At 37.6% G+C, this 22,319-nt stretch overlaps 1 protein-coding gene across 5 annotated transcripts in view; it reads left to right on the top strand.

Annotated features, from left to right (window-relative positions):
• The window catches only part of VCAN (versican), a 120,114-nt gene that overhangs the window by 44,402 nt on the left and 53,393 nt on the right, over positions 1–22,319 (top strand). For 3 of the 5 annotated variants that reach the window (XR_013556167.2, XM_060637747.3, XM_060637744.3), the window contains exon 7: positions 1,581–4,580. The exons of the other annotated variants lie outside the window; for them this stretch is intronic. Coding sequence is in view for 2 of the 3 variants with exons in the window: in XM_060637747.3 (XP_060493730.1) it covers positions 1,581–4,580 (3,000 nt within the window). In the remaining variant the exon portion in view is untranslated. The remainder of the gene's footprint in view (positions 1–1,580; positions 4,581–22,319) is intronic. 5 annotated transcript variants of the gene reach the window in all.

Genomic DNA, 22,319 nt, shown 5'->3' with positions numbered 1-22,319 from the left:
TCCTATTTACCTCCTGCCCCCTCTGGTGCGTAGCCTCCCCCATTGTCAGCATCCCACACCAGAGTGGTACATTTGTTACAATTGATGAATGCATGTGGACTTATCATAATCAAAGTTCATAGTTTACATAAAGGCTCATCTTTTATGTTGTACATTCTGTGGGCTTGGACAAATATGTGATGACATATATTTACAATTCTAGTATCATACACAGCAGTTTCAGTGTCCAAAGATCATTAAATTTTGACAGAGTAGATGGAGTTCAAAGATATCCACTTTGGTTTTCCCTTTGGAAAACTCCTGTTTGGGGATTATTGAGAGTGAAACACAAGGTATTACAAATACTACAGATATTACAACTCTTATCAGGGAGATAGGTAATATGCATACAACTATTTTAAATCATACAGGATGTGGCGAAATAGTGACTGCGTGTTTCCTTAGAACAGTTCCTTCTGAATTTAGTGGTGACTACTTTTTCACTTTTGAAAATCCGATTTTTTTAAGAAACAAAAATCTTTGTGTACTAAGCCGCTGCATTTTCCCTATGTTGAAAAGGAATCTCGTCTATAACACCGTCACTTTTACACACATTTTACATTTCTTTAAACAGGACAGGCCATTCTTTGTAAATCTGGAGTTATTATAATGTAGCATTTTATGATGACATGTTACTTTTTATTGCCTGAGACCGTTCTTTCTGATGCTCGGAGTTGTTTCCAGTGATTTGTAATTACAAACCTAAAATATATCATGTGGGTACTTCACTTCCTGGTCTATGTTCGTATTTCATGCTAAAGTAAGCCTGGAACCAAGACCCTTAAGAGTTGCAAACATAGTGTGTGGAACGTAGAACAAAACACACAAGTATCAAAAATGCCAAGCAGCCTCTGCCAGAAACATCTTATTGTTTATTAGAAACAAGGCTGCACTGCAGAGTGGAAAGGAAGATGAAGACAAATGTCTCAACACCTGGAATCAAGTGAAGAGTGGTATTAAAATGTTTAATATCCTGTTTTTATGAAACCCCCCACATTATGGACGATGTAATAGTTTACATGTATCTTGGGTACATTTGATGTGGCTTTTTTGTTGTTTTGCAATCTGAGGCACTCCCTCTCCCCTGAGACACAGTGCAGCTTGAAAAGGAGGGAGAAAGATAGAGGCAGAGTACACAGGAACCCTTCAGAAGAGTAGTATTACCAAGTTTTCCTACTAGGCTTTGATTTGCTGCTGTAGTTTCTGATAAGTAACCTATCCACTGTTTCCAAACTCTACATTCATATTTTTTTGGACTTCTCTTTATCTTAAAATACATAATATTCATTTTCCCTAACCAAAAACAGTCATTCATACTTATGGGTAAAAGCAGTGATAACCCTTACGATATGAAACAAGTGATCAGTTTGTGACTAGAAAATGTTCAATTGTCTGAGTTAATTTAATTATAGTTTCTAGATTCCCTTCATCACAAACGCTTTTGGGTCACCCCAAAGTACACAGCAGCACTTGACAAACACTGGACGTACAACTTTTTATTAGTGACTTGTCTAATCAACTCTTTGAAATTATTTTTCTAGCTAAACAGAATATATCAGAGGCTACAACCATCGAACTGAATATCCTTGCAGAAACTGCATCATCCAGTTTTTCTGAAGAACTACAAATGGTACCTGACAGAACAACACCAGTCATCCCTTTAATCACTGACTTACCTATAATTACAACAAAGTTCCCTCCTGTGGGAAATATAGTCAGTTTTGAAAAGAAAACCACAGTTCAGTCTCAAGCTGTCACACACAGAGTAGCCACTGAATCATCCACACCTGCTGGGAGTACCAGAAAGCCTTGGGATTTGGACTACTACTCACCTTCTGCATCAGGACCACTTGGAGAGCCAGACATATCTGAAATTAGGGAAGAAGCACCCCAAAGTACAACCGTCATCCCCCGTCCTGCTCCTGATTCATGGGATGGTGTCAGGGAAGACATACAAACACGAGAATCAGTTACCCAAATTGAACAAATAGAAGTGGGTCCCTTGGTAACATCTATGGAAATCTCAAAGCACATTCCTTCCAAGGAATTGTCTGCAACTGAAACACCATTTGTATCTACAACAATGACGTTGGAATCCAAAACTGAAAAGAAAACAGTAAGCGCTATTTCTGAATCTGTGACCACAAGCCACTATGGATTCACCGTGGGAGAAGATGACAGGGAAGACAGAACATTTACAGTTAGATCTGGTCAGAGCACCTTGGTCTTGAGCCAAATACCTGAAGTTGTTACAGTGTCAAAGACATCAGAAGACACCACCTCCACTCAACTAGAGGACAGGGAGTCAGTCTCAGCCTCAACAATTATTTCACCTGTAACTCTGCCTGACAGTAATGAATCATCTACAGACAAATGGGAAGAGAAACAAACTAATGGAAGGATAACTGAAGATTTTTTTGGCCAGTATGTGTCTACTACACCTTTCCCATCACAGCATCATACAGAAGTAGAATTGTTTCCTTATTCTGGTGATAAAAGATTAGTCGAGGGAATATCCACAGTTATTTACCCCTCTCCACAAACAGAAATGGCACAAGGAAGAGAAAGAACAGGAACACTAAGTCCAGAGTTGAAAACAGATACTTACACTGATGATGAGATACAGGAAAAGATTACAAAAGATCCATTTGTAGGAAAAATAGAGGAAGACGACTTCTCTGGAATGCAGTTCTCGACCACTTCCTCAGAGCAAGTTCATCTTACAGAGTATTCAGTGGAAATGACCAAACCTTTTTATTCTCCAGCACTGACAACAACAAAGCCCCCAGAAGCAAGAGATGTGGAGGAAGACTTTATGACAACACCAGTTGAATTAGAAACAGATGGCTATCAAGAAACTACAAAGTATGATGAGGGTATTACGACAACGCATTTGAGCCACAGCACTTTAAATGTGGAGGTGGTCACTATATCAAAATGGGCATGGGATGAAGATAATACAACATTGAAGCCTTTAGAGTTCACAGAACATGCAGGCCCTCCAAGATTCCCCCCTGCCTTACTCACTACTACAGAAGTGAGTGGAAATGATAAAGAAATCCCAAGTTTCACTGAAGATGGAGGAGATGAATTTACTCTTTTTCCAGATAGTACTCAAAAGCCATTAGAGGAGTTAACTGAGGAAGATACAACAGGCCACGGAAAATTCACAGTTGGATTTCAGCCAACTATGTTAACTAGTATTGCAGAAAAGCCAACTTTGAGAGATTCTACAATCAAAGAAAGAGTTCCACTTGTCACAAGCACGGAAGGCCAAGTTGTTTATGCAACTACAGAAGGAAGTGCTTTGGATGAAGGAGAATATAGGGATGTCTCTAAGCCAGTATCTACTGTCCCCCAATTTGCCCAGACTTCGGAAGTAGAAGGATTGGCATTTGTTAATTATAGTAGCACCCAAGAATCTACTACTTATGTAGACACTTCCCATACCATTCCTCTTTCTGTAATTCCCAAGACAGAATGGGGAGTGTTGGTACCTTCTGTTCCCTCAGAAGGTGAAGTTCTGGGTGCACCCTCTCAAGACATACATGTCATTGATCAGACTCATCTTGAATCAACTCCTTCTCCTGAGAGTCTAAGAACAACAACAAAAATCATGCAGGGAACAATTCAAGAAGAATTCCCTTGGGAAGAACAGACTTCAGAGAAACCAGTTCCTACTCTCAGTTCTGCAGTTGACACAGCCAAGGAGGCAGCAACACCTTTAGATGAACAAGAGAGTGATGGGTCAGCATACACAGTCTCTGAAGACAGATTGGTGACAGGTTCTGAGAGAGTCCCAGTTTTAGAAACAACTCCAGTTGGAAAAATTGAGCATAGTATGTCTTATCCACCTGGTGCTGTCACCGAGCACAAAGCAGAAACTGATGAAGCAGTAACACTAATGCCAAGCATAGGGTCAGAGGTGTCTTTAAGTCCAGAGCCTGAACGAAAGTATGAAACAGAAAGTACTAGTCCAGGGGGATTTGTATCACCTTTCGGCACCCATGTTACCCAGCTTATAGAGGAAACCACTACCGAGAAAAGAGAGAAAACATCTCTAGATTATATGGATTTAGGCTCAGGATTATTTGAAAAGCCCAAAGCCACAGAAATACCCAAATTTTCAACAATTAAAGCCACTGTTCCAAGTGATATCACTGCCACCTTCAGTTCAGTAGAAAGACTCCACACGACTTCATCCAAGCCATCTCCAGCACCCACTGAGAAACCGCCTCTCATTGACAGGGAGCCCGGAGAAGAAACAACCAGAGACATGGTAATCATTGGAGAATCAACATCTCGTGTTCCTCCCACTACACTCGAGGATGTTGTAGTGAAGGAAACAGAAACTGATATTGATAGAGAGTATTTCACAACTTCAAGTACTCCATCTGCTACACAGCCAACAAGACCACCCACTGTGGAAGGCAAAGAGGCCTTCAGACCTCAGGCGCTTTCCACTCCAGAACCCCCAGCAGGGACAAAATTCCATCCTGACATAAATGTTTATATTATTGAGGTCAGAGAAAACAAGACAGGTAAGTCTTTGCTTTCTAGACATACCAGTCAAGGCAATCTGCATTTTATCTTGAAAATTACTTTTGGAAAAAAAAAAAATCAACATACCAAATGCTGCCATTAGAAGATAACTGGAGTGTGAAAATTTCTGTATTTTAGCTGCATATATTTGTACAAGAATTGGAAGAATATGTTATTTGGAAGAATGTTAGATACGAGTGTGTTTTTTAAAGTTCTAAGAAGCCCTGCTTTGTCATCTAATATAACCAATCATCACTGTTACATCACTTCAGAACATGCAGAACAAAATGTTTTAATTTCAGTGTCTTTCCATGCATTACTACTCAAGTGTAGTACTAGACTGTGTTAACATTCCATTGGTCTTTAACTATTAACCTTCAGCACTTACATTGTGGACAGCTAAAACTGTATTGGCACATGTCTAAGGCTGATAGAAAGATGTCTACAGGTTTGCTTTGCGTTTTCTCTCCCAGGATTTTGTAGGTTTGTTGTACAGCTTGTGGGGTGGGTAACAGGTCTGTAGTTTAAATGTTATTTTATGAAAGTTCAACATACTGTTAAGCTGTTGTCTCTTGGGTATTTTAATAAGGCTCTGAATATTTACAACAAATACAATCTAGCTCAGTTCTAGGAAATGCTATAATTCATTGTGTCACATATAATTTCAGATATGGATATGTCAGCATTACTTCTGCTCCTTAAAAAACAGGCTGTAATGTTACTTATTTTATGATATCATTGTTTTATCTCTAGGAATTTTTATGATGCCTTCTATTCTGCTCAAATATTTTATTTATCTCTCCAGCAAAATTCCTAAAAACAGTTTCTTTACATCGAATAATACTTGCCATTTTCATTATCAAATGCAACTTATTCCTTCCTAAAGGTCAGACCACACCATCTTTTGAATTTGGTAAGCTGAGCTGAGAACACATAGTGCATACAGTTTAATAGATCAATTCAGGTTTGTATCTTTTTAATTTAGAAGTTAAGATCACTGATTTTAGTTAAATTGCTATATACTAGTTTAAATATGTGATTTGAAAGAATAGTGATTTTTCCTTTACCGGGGTCTGAGAGGTTGGGCTAGAAGAATTTTTTTTTTAGCAGGTTCTCTCTCTTGCTGGTAAGACATTCCCCTCAGGGTGTCATTTTCTTAAAAGTGATGCTATCCTCATTAGAGGATACCTATTGGAGTGTACCTATTGGAAACAAACAGGTCGCTCTATTCGTCAGGTCAGCTGGCTTCCATTGCTATAGGTGGCAACTTCACAGTCATAGTATCTAGAACTTTCTCAGTGTAAAGCCTCTTGCAGAGCAGTAAGTAGAAAGGAATACATTCCCAGAGTATTGAAGGTAATGTCCACTGTCTAGTACAGTTGAAAGAGGCCAGGGTTGGACATTATTGTTCTGCTAATGATAGTTTCTTGGAAACTATCTCATGTTTCCTGTTTCTTACATTCCCTTTCCACCTTTTGAAACTAGGATTAGAAAGACTGACTATGCAGAAGTTTTTCCCAATTTAGATTACTCTCATGTTATCGTAGATTCTACGCTGAATCAAATAATATAGGAAACAGTAAAACCATTCTGCACTTAAAAACTTTTCTAAATGGAAAACTGTGTGATAAGGTTAGGGTGATCGAGTTAAAAAATAGAAAGTATGAAACTTTATCTTCCTGGAAAAATTGGCAGTCATAAAAAAAAAAATCTAAGTTTATAAATGGTGACTCAAAATGGGGGTTCTGAGTAGCTAACCCAGAAACCATTTTATACAAAGGTGCATGTTTATATTTGAGGTGTGAACTTAATTCAGCTGGTCTGGGAGACATGCCTAGGTGTGTCCTCTGCCTTCTTCCACTTTGAAAACATGGGACCATGATTCTCTCTCATACTAGTTTTCCTTCAGCATTGATAACAATAGGGCAGAAAAGTCTGCAAAGGGAATGGTCGGGATTCTCCATCAGTAGGAGATTCCGGTGTGTGGATAGTAGGGCGGGGGGCCGGGGGAAGAGATAGAGCTATAGCCTGTAGTTATCTCGTTCCCTCCCCGCGTCTCTCTGTCTCCCTTTTTCTCTATCTTACATCTACCTATCATTTTTGTACACTTGAAAGAGGCCATTCTCCTTCGGACTAAAAGCATTGTTTATTGTCTTGATAAGACAACAAGGTTTACTCAGCTCCAACTGCTGACTTTTACTAATTTTGCTGCTTTTACACGAGAAAGTTAATTTTTTAAGCATCTTGAACTTTGGCAACGGAAAACCTTAAAGCAGATGTTAAATTAATGAGTTCTAAGGCAGGTGTACGTTAATAAGGAAAAATACACATGTGCCTGGAAACCAACTTTTTATGTATCAAGGCACATTTTCCCAGATTGGAAAATCCTTGGTTCACGTATGAACTTGTATAAATCTATTCACAAACATAGAACCCCCATCTACATGTACTATATGCCCAAGTAAGCAAAAATGCCACCCGTGCTACACTAAACCAAGGCATTCATAATTTTTTGCTGTGCTCAGCAAGTCATGTAAATCTCGATTTTTTTTTTACTACTATGAAACAAAACATGCTACTCAAGACACGTTTATGTTATATTTGCTGAAATGGATCTTAATAGCAGCTTAAGGTGCTGTTGCTGGAGGGCAACTGTAGTTAGCAGTTAAAAAAATCTGAAGGAACTTTTCAGCTCATAAAAGTTTTATGAGCTGAAAAATGCTATGGGGTGTGTTTAACAGTGGTTCGGGGGATACTGAAAACATGACTCCTGTCTACTTCAGGAGTAATTTGCACACCTGCATTTTGAAAAATTATTGAAAGCTTTTCTTTGTGAACATGTATGAAGTCTACAGGATTTAATGGTGTAGAAAGTTTTTTCAATTCTGGGCTTTTTTTTTTCTTTTTTTTAAAGAATGCTCCCCTGTATCATCTGAAGTGTCACACGTTGGGGTGACAGAACTGTGAATGTTTTGAAAAACTGGTATACTGTTATCTTTAAACCAAAGGATAATTTGTAAATGTGCAGATATTAAATTTGAATGTTATTATGCAAATGCTCATAGTTATAACCTTAAAATAGATGGCTTATTAGTTTGTTTTTTTAAAATGTGTTTGTATATACAACATCCTATTTGTCAGGCCAGCTTGATACTATTTGTTTTGTCAGGTGGTCTTTTTTGATAGTTTTATAATTTACATCTAAGTATAAGGCAGGTGTAAGGCCAGTATTAAACTAAAACGACATAAGTATTAAGGTATTGATAAAATTATTAATGTAATGGTATTAAAAATTAGTGAGATTTTGAGAAAGATAATTTTGGCCTCTAAATTAGAATTCATTTTGCTCGGTTTCCTTATTGGTAATTATGGTACCTTATTGCTTATATCATTCAGAAATAACTCTCATATCACCAATTCCTCCTGCATTTGTATCTGTACTTTGGAGCAGTGTACATAATGCTAATATCACTGAGGACAGGATGAAGGATAAGGGATGTTGGCTCTGGGAACAGGAGATAGATGTCTGGGCGAATGGCAATATTTGTATCATTGGGTGCCCAGTCATCATTTTTTGAAAGGCAACGTTTATACAAGATAGCTTCATATAATTTTTTTTTTTTTTTTTGAGAGAGAGAGAGAGTGAGAGGAGGGAGGGGCAAAGGAGGAGGGAGACTGAATTCTAGGCAGCTCCAGACTGTGAGCTGTTAGCACAGAGCCTGACGTGGAACTCGAACCCACGAACCACGAGATCACCACTTGAGCCAAAGTCATATGCTTAACCGACGGAGCCACCCAGGTGCCCCAGCTTCATATAATTTTTAAAAATCATGTATTTTTCATTTTTATAACATTTATAATGTAGAAAAATTACTTTAAGATTTTTTATTATATCAGATTCCTTTCTCCAAACAAAATCTTATTAGGGACACTATATTTTGAGCACATGAAAGAGTGGCTCTTCTGGTTAATATTTGAAAGGCAGCTCTGTTCCCCACTATACCCCAACACTGCACCGTTCACGTTCATATTTGAGAGGAGATCAGGAATCAGATCTTATTTTGTGGCAGTTTCTAAAATAACATGTACCTCATGGGACACCTGGGTGGCTTAGTCGGTTAAGTGTCTGAGTGCAGCTCAGGTCATGAGCTCGCGGTCCGTGAGTTCAATCCCTGCGTTGGGCTCTGCGCTGACAGCTCAGAGCCTGGAGCCAGCTTCAGATTCTGTGTTTCCTTCTCTCTTTGCCCCTCCCCCACTCGCACTCTGTCTTTCTCTCTCTCTCAAAAATAAATAAAACATTAAAAAAAATTTTTTTAAGTAAAATAACATGTACCTCAAAACACAGCTAGAAAAAGAATAATAACTTCTAGCGAATTCAAAAGAAAGCAGCAATAATAATTCATTCCTGAATGAATTAATTTAACTTGAGAACATTTTTTAAATTGGTCTGATTATCAATACTTTTATCTCAGTATCATAATATACATCTTGATGTTTACCTTTAAATAACTTTGTGTGTTGCTGAATAAAGCAAATGAAGCAAGTCTAGTTTCAATCTTACCAATGCCTGTGCATAATCAAAGTAATGTATAGTTACATTTCAGAACATCATGTGTATGTGCAGAGCTAAATCATCATTGGGCTCACACTTGGAGCTCGATACTTTCGGGGCATGGTCTACATATATTTTCATGTTTGAACTTCAGAGATAATTTGTGAGACAACTAGGGAAAGTACTGCAAATAGGGAACGGAGGCTCATGGTTTGTGTTTAGTTTGCTGCTAATATTGGGGGCTGCGGATGCTATTCAAGTACCTGCCATAGCAAGAGAACAGCATCCTGAAATTTGTGGCGCTGGTTCTGGGCTGCTTCTTCCCTTCAGAATTTCTGAACACATCCCTGAAATTGGATGGGGCCAGCGCTTGCACACATGATGGTTCCCTTTGCTGGTCTCCAGCTATGGCTCCCTGCCAGAGAAGCACTTTCTCTTTTTTCTGGAGGGAATTAGGATGGCTTTCCCCATCTCTCCTTGGCTGCCTGAAATCTAGAAAAGGATCAAGTTCCTCTTCTAATAGTCAAATAATGAAAAGGGAAGAGACTCTCTTCCCTTTGTTTCTATACTACGAAGAAAAGAATTGACCTTAGTGTTACTAAATTTATTAGTGAGTTTAACACTACATTACAGACCAGCGGTTACCTTTTTTAGAAAGTCCTTCTAAGTGAAATATTTTTTATGTGTAACATATACATGCACACACTGCTCACATATAGACATGCAGACACAAACACATAGTAGACTGTCAATTTCTTTAAATGCTCTATGAATGTTTTATTAACCCACCCACCTCGAGATACAATTCAAAAAACTGAAATTGTTTCTTCACAAGTTAAAGTTTAATAATAAAAGACATGTTCCCTAGATAACTAAAAAGAACTTTATTATCTTCCTAACATGATCCGATGCCTATTCTTTCTGAAAATAGCATTTGCCGTTACAACTTAGTGTTATCACAACTACTACTGAGGAGGGGCTTTATTTAAAGACAAATACCACTTATCTGTCACTGGCAATGAACTCGAGAGAAAGGCACACACTGTCTTCCAGCATAGCATAGTCAAGCAAGGTTTATCTTGGTAAAGGCAAAGCTACAACACACCTAGTCCTTTCACAGATATTACAAGAGGCACAGAATAAACATAAACCATAAACCCTGCTTCCAAGGACTTTAAAGGCATAGAGCATTTCTGGGGAGCCAATATTAACACAATCAAACATAACTGCAGTATGGAAACATATAGTTACACACAAGGTGATGTGGTACCAGCTATAAATGGCAGCTAGGGTCAGTGAATGAAGGAATCACTGGAGGCATAGAGGTCAGAGAATATTCTGTGAGAAGGATAAGGCTTCAGCTGGGTCCTTGTTGGAGAGGAAGATCAAAAACAAATTACTGGAAACCAGTTATTAACCTTTTGCTGCCTAACAGAGGCTCATCAGTGGGGACTAAGGAGCCACAAATATAATCAGACATTTTTCTAAATAGCACCAGTATGACAGAGGGTCACAGCCTGCTTTGGAAGATGAATGCCTTCTTAGTATTCACCTAGAAACCTGCACAGTGTGTGGAAACCAGAGATATTCAGCCAACTTCTTCAGGAGGCGGTGTTCTCATACTACTTTCTTATCCTTCAGTGATTCATGCTTTTTTGACAAATGTAGCATCTTCTGTAGATTAAATATGTTTAACTTTCCAAAATGTATTCCCATGTCATGGTTCAAAGTGACACACCTTTAAAGTTAAATGGCATAAAGCTACTTTACGAAGGGTGGGCTACGTACTCTAAAAGGTGAGTTAAAGGTTTATAACATCTAATTCAAGTGATTTTTGACCACTAGTATTACAGAAACAAGTGCTAGAGATTGGAGAGTCTGGAGTCAGTCCTTCTTTTATTTATCCATGGTGTGGACCCAGAAATTTCTTAATTTCTTTGTCAGAACTTTTTGCCAGCAAAATAGATGTAATGGTTATTATGTATAGAAGGAGTAGTACTACCTAAACTTTGACCCATACTCTTTTTTCCAAGCCACAGAGATTATGAAACAAGGAAAATGATCACCTACCTATACACACACACACACACACACACACACACACACACGCATACATATATACACACCTGTACATATAATATACCAATATATTTTTTTCTCTTTTACTCAAGTCAGGTAATTACCATGTACAAGATACTACACTAGAACTGGATTTTTGGAGCACGCTCTGTGACGTTCTAAATGAACATGGGTAGATAGTCTGTTGTGTTCATAGGATACACGGAAAAGACAGTTGACAGTGTAAAGAGCCTTGGAAACAGTCCTGAGTTCTTTGTCAGCATTGTTATTTCACTCTGTTTGGCCTTAAAAATTGCTTTATCTCCAGAAGCCTCAGTTGTTATAATGTTAAACATATACAACAATACTACAAACTCACTAGGTTGCTTCAAGGATAAAGGGATCTCTTCAAGGGTTTGCCCATCACTGTGGTAGAGATATAATAGAGTTAATATTTCATGACAACAAAGCACCAAGCATAGTGCCTGACACATGGGAACTACTTAGTACAAATTAATCCCGTCTCTGCTTTAGTAATTATTTTATTCTGGACTTGTAAAGGTAGGAACACTTAGATGGTTTTGTACTGTAAATAGGTAAAAAATGGAATTATCTTAAAATTCAGGATTTATACCGCAGGGAGCCAATTGTAATTACACCATAGTATCTGTGTGACTGTAAGAGCTTTTTAAAATTTTAATCCTCTATGAATTGTGTTTGTCTAGGGTGATGCCATTTTGGGTGCAAATCAGAAGCAGCTGCAACCCTTATTTAAAATTTAAATATAGTATTGATTCGTCAGTACCTATATGTAGAATCTTTAGCTTTCTGCTCTTTTTCGTGTGTGAAAAAACTTGGGCTTATGTTTTTGATAACTACCAATCCATTTTTTTTTCCCAAAGAAAAAGATCTTTTTACAAATTTTTTATAAAATTGTCCAGGTACTGGGCCTAGTCTCTTCTTGCATATTCATGGAATGCATGGACATTCCCTGCTGTCTTTTTGTTGTTGTCAAGGAAACCCCCAGTTCTCTACACAGGGATTACATTCTTCTTTCTTAATAGCTCTTAGATCATTCATTTGTGCAATGAATAAAAAATGTATTCATGGGCCCAGACAGTGTTCAGAACGTTTTTGAGGGGAGGGATGTAGCCAAGGGGAGAGACGTGCATCGTGAGAGGAGCAAGAGGGATAAAGGAAAAGGGGAAAAAATGCTCCCTGAGGTTTCATTTTAATGAGGTAAAGCTGAAAATGTTATGTTTTTAATAAGGCTTGCCTATTTTTTGTCAGTTTACAAAGTGTATAACATTACACGGCAGTGAAGTCAGTTTGTCAGGTCCAAGAAGAAGGGTTGGTTATTCAGTGGCTTCATTGGAAGAATGATTCCAAGAATGGGGCCCTGGCTGGGGAGCAAGGATGGGGATGTGTTTGGTAAAAAACTGTTGTATATATATATATTTTTTTCATTTGTATTTAAGGACTTTGAATTTTTAACATAACTGAGGTGACAGAAAATGTGAAATGGTCTTTCATCCCAGGATATCATGTAGATAACTGAGTACTTTATTGTATTAAAAAGTGGTGTTCCTTAGATATGCCAATGTTTAGACTTTTTGAGTATGAATCAGGAGGAACACACCTATCTATGGCAAGAAGGCTGTAATTGTTCTTCAAAAGAATGATTTGATTCTTGGGAGGAAAATAAATTATGGCGAACCTTCTAAATAATTGCTTGAATAAATGCGATAGGTATAAAGTATTTCTCCGTAAATAATTGAAAGTCTAAATAGGAAAGAAAGAACCTCTGGAGTGAGAGGAAAAGTTTAATTATATCTCAGCATCTGTGTCTATGAAAATTTGACCTATCATGTCTATTATACCTAGACTTGCTTGCCTACATGTATCATTAGTACATGCTGTCTTGACTGGCTTCTACTGGCTTCATCTGTTGGCTTTGTACCACAGTCTTCTTAGTTTCTCATGGAGTGATTTAGTTGCTTTGGCCATATTCTACATATAGTAAATTTCTGAAGATTTTGTTTTTTTCTAAGTTGCGGGAGGAAAAAGGAAATATATTATTATCGTATATTTCTGTAGAGTATAACGGAATATAGTATAGCCATCATGTTTCACTATGGTGCAGTCTTACATTGCTCTGCTCTGTAGGGAAGCCATTTACTATCTGCAGATGAAACATTCTCTTCTCATCTCTTCACACTCAATTCCAGGAAATAATTGGAGATGTTGAAATAAAGCCATTCAATCAAGCTATTATGTGGCTGGAAAAAAGAAGATAACACAATCTATAGCTTAATAGAGAAGGCAACTTGAAATAATTAGGAAGCAAAAATGTGTAATAAAGGCTATTTGCTTGCTGTAGTAAAAAAAAAATAGAAGTAATATGAAATAAGTTAATATAAGAAGCATCTTTAGATTTGGCCTCACAGTAAACTCTGGGCACTCATTGCTTCAGTGAGCCACCACCCTGCTTACCCAGGAGGGCCCAGAGCTACACCAACCAGGCACTAGCCAGCTAACCAACCATGACACCATCCTGAGCAGGGGATTTTGAGAAACACCAGGAAATGGTCCAGTGCATAAATATTTCCCACACTGCTTCTCAACACTGGCTGTATGTTAGAATAACCAGGGAGCCTCTAAATAAAAATACCTACTACCTCATCCCTCATCATACAACTTAAATCTGGATTTCTAGTCGAGGGGCTCAGGCATTTGTATTTTTTGTTCGTTTTTTTTCTTAAATTTGCTTCATTTATTTATTTCTCGTTACTAGATATCTGTATTTTTAAATGCATCTCATGTGATTTTGACGCACAGTGAGAGTTGAACGTTACTGGTAAAGTGAAGGCTTTCTGAGTTGCACACAGCTTGCTAAAATAGACATTCCTGGGGAAGGGGATGCTTTAAGCCTCTGTACTTTCCCCATTTTAAGGAGATAAAGAATATGTCTAATACAATCTCCCCTGAATGAAATGGTGGTCTTTGATCATATTTTTGGTGGTCTTTGATCATATTTTGTCATAAGTGTTAAATGGACCTTGGCATCTATAAGTGAGGAAGAAAGTAGAATTAGGGGCACCTGGGTGGCTCAGTCGGTTAAGTATCCAACGTTAGGTCAGGTCATGATTTCGCAGTTTGTGAGTTCAAGCCCCGCGTCGGGCTCTGTGCTGATAGCCCAGAGCCTGGAGCTTGCTTCACATTCTGTGTCTTCCCCTCTCTCTCTGCCCCTCCCATGCTCATGCTCTGTCTCTCAATAATAAATAAATGTTGAAAACATTTTAATAAAAATTTTAAAAAAGGAAAGTAGAATTAAATATCATTAAAACATATTTTTTAAAGTTTCATGAAACATTGTAATTAAATCACAAGTAATGGTGAGGGGTGGAAAGTATATCTTGAATTACCCAGATTTTATACCTCACTTTGCTGTATCCATGTTACCTTGTCTATATCAACATGGCTTAAGGATTCTTTTGACTTATGCTACCAAAGTGAGTTTGTTCATTATACATTTACATTGAGAAAAACAGTGATTACCACCCTGATAGAAGCCTTATATGGAATGCTGGGTTTGAAAAGGTGAATGATGAAAAAAAATGGAAGCTCTGTCTGCATTTTCAGATTATCTAGATTTTTATATCCAGTATAGTCTTTAGTGTTTGCATTATCTGTATGTTTCTTTAGTTGTATCTCAAAATTTGAGCTGCTACTATAATCAGAGGACAATATCTCTTTAGCCCCAAACTCACATCTTTCAAAGGAAGTATCAAATTCTACTAGAATGTAAACTTTTTCACTCTTGATGATAAAAAACTGAGCAGATGTTCTTCTAACTAAATTCTCAAAGAGGGGCTGAGTTGCAAGAGTGTGAACACCATTCATGTTTAAAGTATAAGTATCCCTACACTTCAACTGTGGAATATAGAATTTAGTAAGGGAGCGGAGACAAAAACATAAAAACAGCTGAGGAATTTAGACATAAGAAATAGTATGACCTAAGGTCCAAGGCATACAAATCAAAGATACAACCAGTTCGGGGTGAGGAGTTTTAGAGAAGACACTGGAGAACTGAGGGCTTTAGCTGGATCATTCATAAATGCATGGGTGAAGTTCAAAGGAGGATTTACAAAGCATTCCAAGTTGGGGGTGAGAGGACTCCGCTTGAATAGAAGTCTGAGCCGGGAATGAGGAGGATAACGAGAGAGGGACATGGAGTTGCTGGTCTCCAAGGCAGAGAAGCAGAGAATTCTAACAGAAAACTGAAGGGGAGGGTAAATATGGGGACAGTCAATTGGGCCGTTCAAACACCCTGTTGAAGAGGTCAGGTGGAAGAGGTGAGCGGAAACTGCTATTGACCTTTGAAGAAAAGAGTAACATAATTAAAAATAAAATGGTGTCTGTTAAAGTTTGTCTCAGTAGCTTTAATTTAAGGGTATAGAAAAGAAGTATAAATCTATATCTATGAGAGGCCTTTGTTTTACTTTACTCAAAGTTGTTACTTAAATTTTAAATCGTTAATGCTGACCAAAGCATTTTTCTGGTGTTTGGGTATTTGGTACCTACCTATCAAAGGCTTTGACAGTGTGGGAGTACCAGAGTAGAAAAGATAATAAATGTGCTGTCTATGGTTGGTTTTTGTTTATCTGTTCTATTTTTAAGCAAACATTTTGAAATCTTAATAACCTGGCTTACTTCTCTGTCATACAGCTTTTTCTCTTATTGTTCAGAAGCGCTTGAAAGTCCCAAACTTACTGGATTATGCTCTCCAGGCAAGCTCTGCTCTTTAAAAATTTGAAGTTATCAACTCTCCTGGGCCTTTTCTATAAGTAAGAAGAGACCACACTTGGTCATATCTCCTTACGCGCACTTAGACCAGATGACTGTATCTAAATACGTTCTTTCCGCTTGAGGGAACAGCATTATTAGAGGATTATCTCAAGTTGGGAAAAGAGATGATTCCCATTTATCATCCCCGTAACATGTCTGTCTCTTAAAAGCGAGGCCATCAGAAACGCTTACATTGTTTATACATATACATTACCCTTTCTGGGTGTAAAATTCATGAATTGAGAAATATTGAGCTCCTTGCTCAGCAAGAGGAGACTGTCAGTATAAAATAACATGCTTGGGAGGTGCACCAAATGAACCTCCACTGGCAGAGTTAATAGGGAGATGTGGGTCACAGAATCTAATGCTGATCTCCCAACCTTTAGATTAATCTCTCTCATCTCTGGGAGGATTGAGTGTTGATATAAATATCACCTGATTTTCAGTTATTAAGGTAACTCATTAAGGGTGCAGAAACATCTGATGAGATTTGGGGAGGGTATTTATATCTTGATTACTAATGTCAATTTTGTTTCAAATACCCTGAGTTGGCACCATTTTTAGTTTAATGTCTCAGATTCTGAAAATATTGAGGAATTTAGGATATCTGAAACAATCTGATTAAAATTTATATTAGGTGATTTTCTTTGATTCACGAGATGCCAATTAGCATTTTATTTTAATTAAGAACATATCAAACGTGAATGAAAGTGGGGCACTTGTTTCTGTATTGTCGATGGACCTATAGGTATGTGTGAGAAAACGTGAACATCTTAAAGAACTTCAAGCTTTCTCTATTTAAATTCTCTGAGGATTGCTCAAGCACTCCATTGTGGTTGTCTATTACATTTTTAAAATAAGGAAACAAAATATTTTTTGTTGCACATTAAAGTGAAATCCATTTTGCTAAAGAAATGTGATCCTAATATACCTCTGCTGAGTAAACTAGTATATACTTATATTTAATTAAAGCTCTTAAGCTTAAATTGTAAAATTCCCTAAAGAGAATGTGAACTTCACCCAGCTGCCTGGGCAACTATGTTTTGTGTCTGCTAACAGCATAACTGGAACATTTGTGCTATGTCCACAGAACTCCGCCATGAGGTACTTAAAAATACATGGTGAATACATGGTGAGGTCGGCTCGCAATAAAGCTTTGTGTGCCTTTACAAAAAATCTATTAACTGTGATACTAGTATATGCAAGTCAAGGTGTTAAAATACATTTGTATAAACATAGAACAGATTATACACACAGTGTGCAAACTTCTGTGGTTCTACCCTTGAAATCCAAATAAAAGTTATATTATCCTTAGGATAAAATTCTAACATAGAGAGTCTTTTTTAAGGACATGTTCATCTAAGAACTGGGAGCATTAATGACTCCATCAGGTTGCACTGTTAATACAAAATAGAGCAGATCATGACTTTGGAATGAGATACCTGCTTTTACAATCGCACAGGTGTCCACCCCACCCACCCCCATCTCACCCGGCAAAGAAACTTCTATGGTTTACAATAATTATAGTACTTGCAATTCTCTAATAACATGTGTGGTGGGTGGGGTAGTAGTAAGAAAGAGGGATGAAGAAGTAATTTCAAAGACTGAATAACAAAAAGGAGAAAATAGGAATATGGGTGAGATGTAAGGTAGCAATGGCAGAGGAATGGGTTTGTGGGAAAGAACCCTCCCATCCATACTGGGTAGATTTCATAGCCCCACACCCCCCACTCCATGAGATTTTAAAAGTATGGGAACAAACCAGCCACAAGGAGAGAATAGAATGTAGATTGATCTGTAGGGAATCTGTTGCAGAAAAAAAATGAACATTTCCCTCACTCTTAAAACAATATTAAGAAATCTGATGAAACCATTTGGAAGCTGACACAACTTATTCAAACAAAGTGAATATTAGTCTCTGTAATTGTGAGAAAATTTCTTTCGGAAAAAGGAAACAATAATTTCAAGTCTTATTTGTATCTGTTTTATTTAAGAATTCCCATTGAATAGAACACTTTTGTAATACATATCAAATGAGCACTTTTTAAAATCTTCTCAGTCCCTGCTGACCATGACATGCCCACAGTTCTTTGGTGGTTACCAGCTTCATGGTACAATGAGAACCTTAAGACAAAATAGCTTAAGATGTTTCTGTGTTTTCTACTATTCTGAAAGCAAGTCAGACCAGATACTTGGGAGGCAGGTGGAAGAAGGAATCCTGGATTAAATGTAGTGATCGGTACATTTGCAATGTGTACACTCAAAACCTTTCCTTTTAAAATAAGGAGAAAAGGGTTTAGCAAGGCCATTTTACTAACCTCTTGGCAAGAGCATTTGTTTCAAAGAGAGAGACATGTAGGCAGACAGTCAAACGACTTGGAAAATATTCTTGAGGCTCTTAGGTCTCTACAGAGTTGGTAAGCAAGGGTTTGCAATAGAGTCTGATACATAATAGGTAGTAAATGTTGTGCAGTCAGTTGGCTTCTGGGAAGATAATATGGTTGGGTGGCATGCATAGTTGTGGTAGTGAATTTAATTTTGTGTGCAAAAGCCAATATGAAACCGACTGTGTTTGTGAAGAACATACAAAAGCCATCTCTGCTATGTTTGTATTGCTGTGATTGAAGTTCTGTGATATTTATTTAGGCTAGAAAATGGAATATACTGCATCTAACAGTTGAATCTTTTGGTAAAATATTCTGATATGATCATCTAAAATGCTAAGGGAAGTCCCCATAGATTCATGTGAAATAAAAAATGTTAAAGTTCCTTATCCAAGTGGAAAATAGACTAAAAGAATGTTATGCTTTGTTCATTGGAACTAAAACTGGAGAATATAAAGTGAATGCCAGGGTCTTTTATTAATTGAATTAAGTAGATTTAATAAGAGTTGATAGTCAATGAAATTATTATATAAATTTTTGATTCACAATTACAGTTCTTTGTTTTCTTTCCTAGAAAAAAAGACGTTTTATTTTAAATTATTCACTCCTTTGTAAAACATTTAAGTGAACACCAAGACGTGTCAGTTCCTTCGACACATTGACAGTTGACACACTGACTTACCTTAGTGTCTTCTCTCTCTCTGTTTTTCTCCACCCCACTTATTTTTAGACCTACCAACATCATACATTGATGGAACCTCCGTTTAGGTTCATTCTGAAGATCATGAGATATGTTTATATCAGTTTTTCATTACTATTCTTTAAGTAAGGAATTTATTCAGATACCTATATAAATCTATAATGACAATGAGTGCTGTTTACTCTAATTCTGGTCTAGGAGTTTATAAATAAACAGTATCAAGCAGTTATTTCCTTATTTATCTTGTGTTTGCTAGGAGAACTTTGGCTGAACGGTTAGTTTTATCTCCGTTATTTGTAAAAGGTACAAAATGTGGTGGGGATTCTTCATATGCTTGATACAGACCTGTTTCTTATTTAAAACTCTTTCTGTGTTGGGGCACCTGGGTGGCTCAGCCAGTTAAGGGTCTGACTCTGACTTTTGGCTTAGGTCATGATTTCATGGTTTGTGAGTTTGAGCCTCACGTCAGGCTCCATGCTTACATATGGAGGTTGCTTGGGATTCTTTCTCTCCTCCTCTATCTGTCCCCAGCTCAATATCGTGCTCTCTCTCAAAATAAATAAATAAACTTAAAAAATTTTCTTAACAAAAAAATAAAATTCTTTCTGTATTTAAATGAAAGATATTGTGTGAATTTAGCATCCGTGTGTGTGCTGCTTCTTAATGTGAATTCTAGTTTTATTTACACCTAATGAAACCTAGTGCAAAAGATTCAATGTAAAATGAGAGTATTAGCAATTTAAGATAGGCACAGTTTTGAAGCCTTGGTTAAATCCTATAAAAATGTACAGAGGGGCACCTGGGTGGCTCAGTCGGTTAAGCATCCAACTTCAGCTCAGGTCATGATCTCACAGTCTGTGGTTTTGAGCCCCACATTGGGCTCTGTGCTGACAGCTCAGAGCCTGGACCCTGCTTCGGATTCTGTGTCTCCCTCTCTCTGCCCTTCCCCTGCTCACTCCTCTGTCTTTCTCTCTTTCTCTCAAAAGTAAATAAACATAATTTTTTTTTTAATGTACAGAATAGTTTAACTGAGTCTGGCTTACCTCAACTATATTAAAATAGTATTGGCACTGAGAGACTACTTAGTATGGTGATTAGGCAAAACCACTGATGTGATGTTTCAAAAGATTTATTTGTACAAAAAGCACTTAAAATGTATTATCATATACATATATGTACATATGCATATATATTATCTCAAAATTTTTCTAAGAGCAAAATGTGGGCTTCACTGGAAGCCATATTAAAAGGTGTTATTATCTGAAGATCTTACTGAGTTCTCTTAAAACATATATAAAATGAGACACTATAAGATCACAGCAACAACTTCAATAATCTAATATTGAACAAACTTATGTTTTTTAGTTATATTGTTTGAAAAAAGGTAAGACATTTAGTTATTTTCTTGCTTGGCAGTTAAGAGTTGTTGCAACATCTGTGGCAGAAATCATATGTATTTGTTTCATATTTTTTTAATATACCAGAGTCATGCATTGATCTCACTTCTCTTATGGTAGAAATATTTTATTCATTTGAATACCCGTAAGCCTTTGTTTCCACAGGTGAAAGGCTGAGTAAATGGAATGGAATGAGTTGGAGATTTGGGTATAGGATATAGGATTAGGGTAGGAACAACTGAGCCCTATGCAAGTAATATTTTATAGAGATAACACGGTGAAGATGTGACGGGGTATAGTGAAGGGTTTTCTTTCTTGCTTTTATAAGGTTGAAAGGGGTAATGTAAAAATTGTATATGTCTTCTAGTTACATAAAAGTCTTGTTTTCTTTGGTTTTCTATCAAAGCTTAGTTAAAAATATAGAAGGAGCGTCTTAGAGTTTTTATTGATAGTTCACATCCTTCTGTATTTATTTTGGTGCGTAAAGAATACAAGCAGTACTCGTTCTTTCTCAATAAGGATTTTTCTTTTCTGACTTATCAGTAAATGCTAGATGTTGGTCCTTTCATACATGGGAGGGAGTGGCTTCTTGCTACAGGAACGTTCCCCCTATTGATGGGGGACAGAGGTGGCTCCGTCATAATTATTCCTTCTGCAAGCTTTCAGGCTTAACCTGAGCATATGTGGCATGGATTGGGGCTAGTCTGAAAACTAATTCTACAACAGTGTCCTGGAGTGGGAGAGCGAGACACTCTGAAATCCTGCATGTTTCTCTTTGTCTTCTTCATGGGTCATTGCACCCACAGGCACCTTTTCACACTGCCGTGACATAGGGGCCAGGACAGCTGTAGTGGCAGGATCCTCTCCTAGGACAACTGAATTCCACTCTGATGAAGGTGAGGGCCCAGGATTTACTCTTTCCTCGTGCCTGGGCAAAGAGTTTTGCTGGTGTATTTCTGGAAGCAGTAAAGTCCATTGAGTTTAATGGTTGGTACCTTTTAGCAATTTACAATCAAGGGAAATGTTCTGAGGATATGTCTTATGTGAAGTATGCTCGTCCAAATGTTTAGATGCGACCCCTGAACTTCCTTTGGAGAAAATGTTAGTAAGAAGAGCCATAACAGACCCAATCCAAATCACCTCTCACGAAGGACAGAGGTATAAAGTATGGAGGGCTCTTCCTTCCTGGTGTTTTCAGTGAGGTATCCTGCGCAGGGCCCCCCATCCGGGGCTTCTTGCCCTTATATCTGGGATGTGGCTGCAGCCTGTGCAGCTAAATCTTGTCTCACTGTTACACCGGGGGCGGAAGTGGGGTGGGGGGGGGGGAGGTTGTTGTTGCACTGTGAAAGCACTATAAAGAAACCTCTTATTTACTTTTCTAAAAACAGTCTTCTCTAGGACAGATTTTGGCAAGAGAAGGACTCTCTTCTCTCTTCCTTATTGAATAGAAGGTGTCTAAGCATCCCCTTTCAGAAAACAATAATCACATATTTTTTCTGTATGATCTGGTGAAATGGTCTTAATTTTTCTTTTTCTTTTTTTTTTTTTTCAGTTCACACACATGTGAATTCCCACATTTCATGATGACAATGTATATATGTGATCCCTTGTTTCAGTTTAAGCACATTGCTTTGTTAAATGTGTTGAAGAGTTTTCATAACCTGTTCCTACCACCTTAAATTGGATGTATTTTTCTTGTTGTTAATGTGAATCCACAAATTTGGAAACTGAGAACCCTGTGTAGAAGGGTGATTGCCTGTTACGTAAAAAGATTCGAATCCTTTCTTTGTGTGTGTGAG

Source organism: Panthera onca, chromosome A1, assembly GCF_046562875.1.
Source record: "Panthera onca isolate mPanOnc1 chromosome A1, mPanOnc1 haplotype 2, whole genome shotgun sequence".
Classification (NCBI taxonomy): Eukaryota; Metazoa; Chordata; class Mammalia; order Carnivora; family Felidae; genus Panthera; species Panthera onca.
Note: the sequence above shows the minus strand (reverse complement) of the source record. Positions and strands in the feature narration are given on the sequence as shown.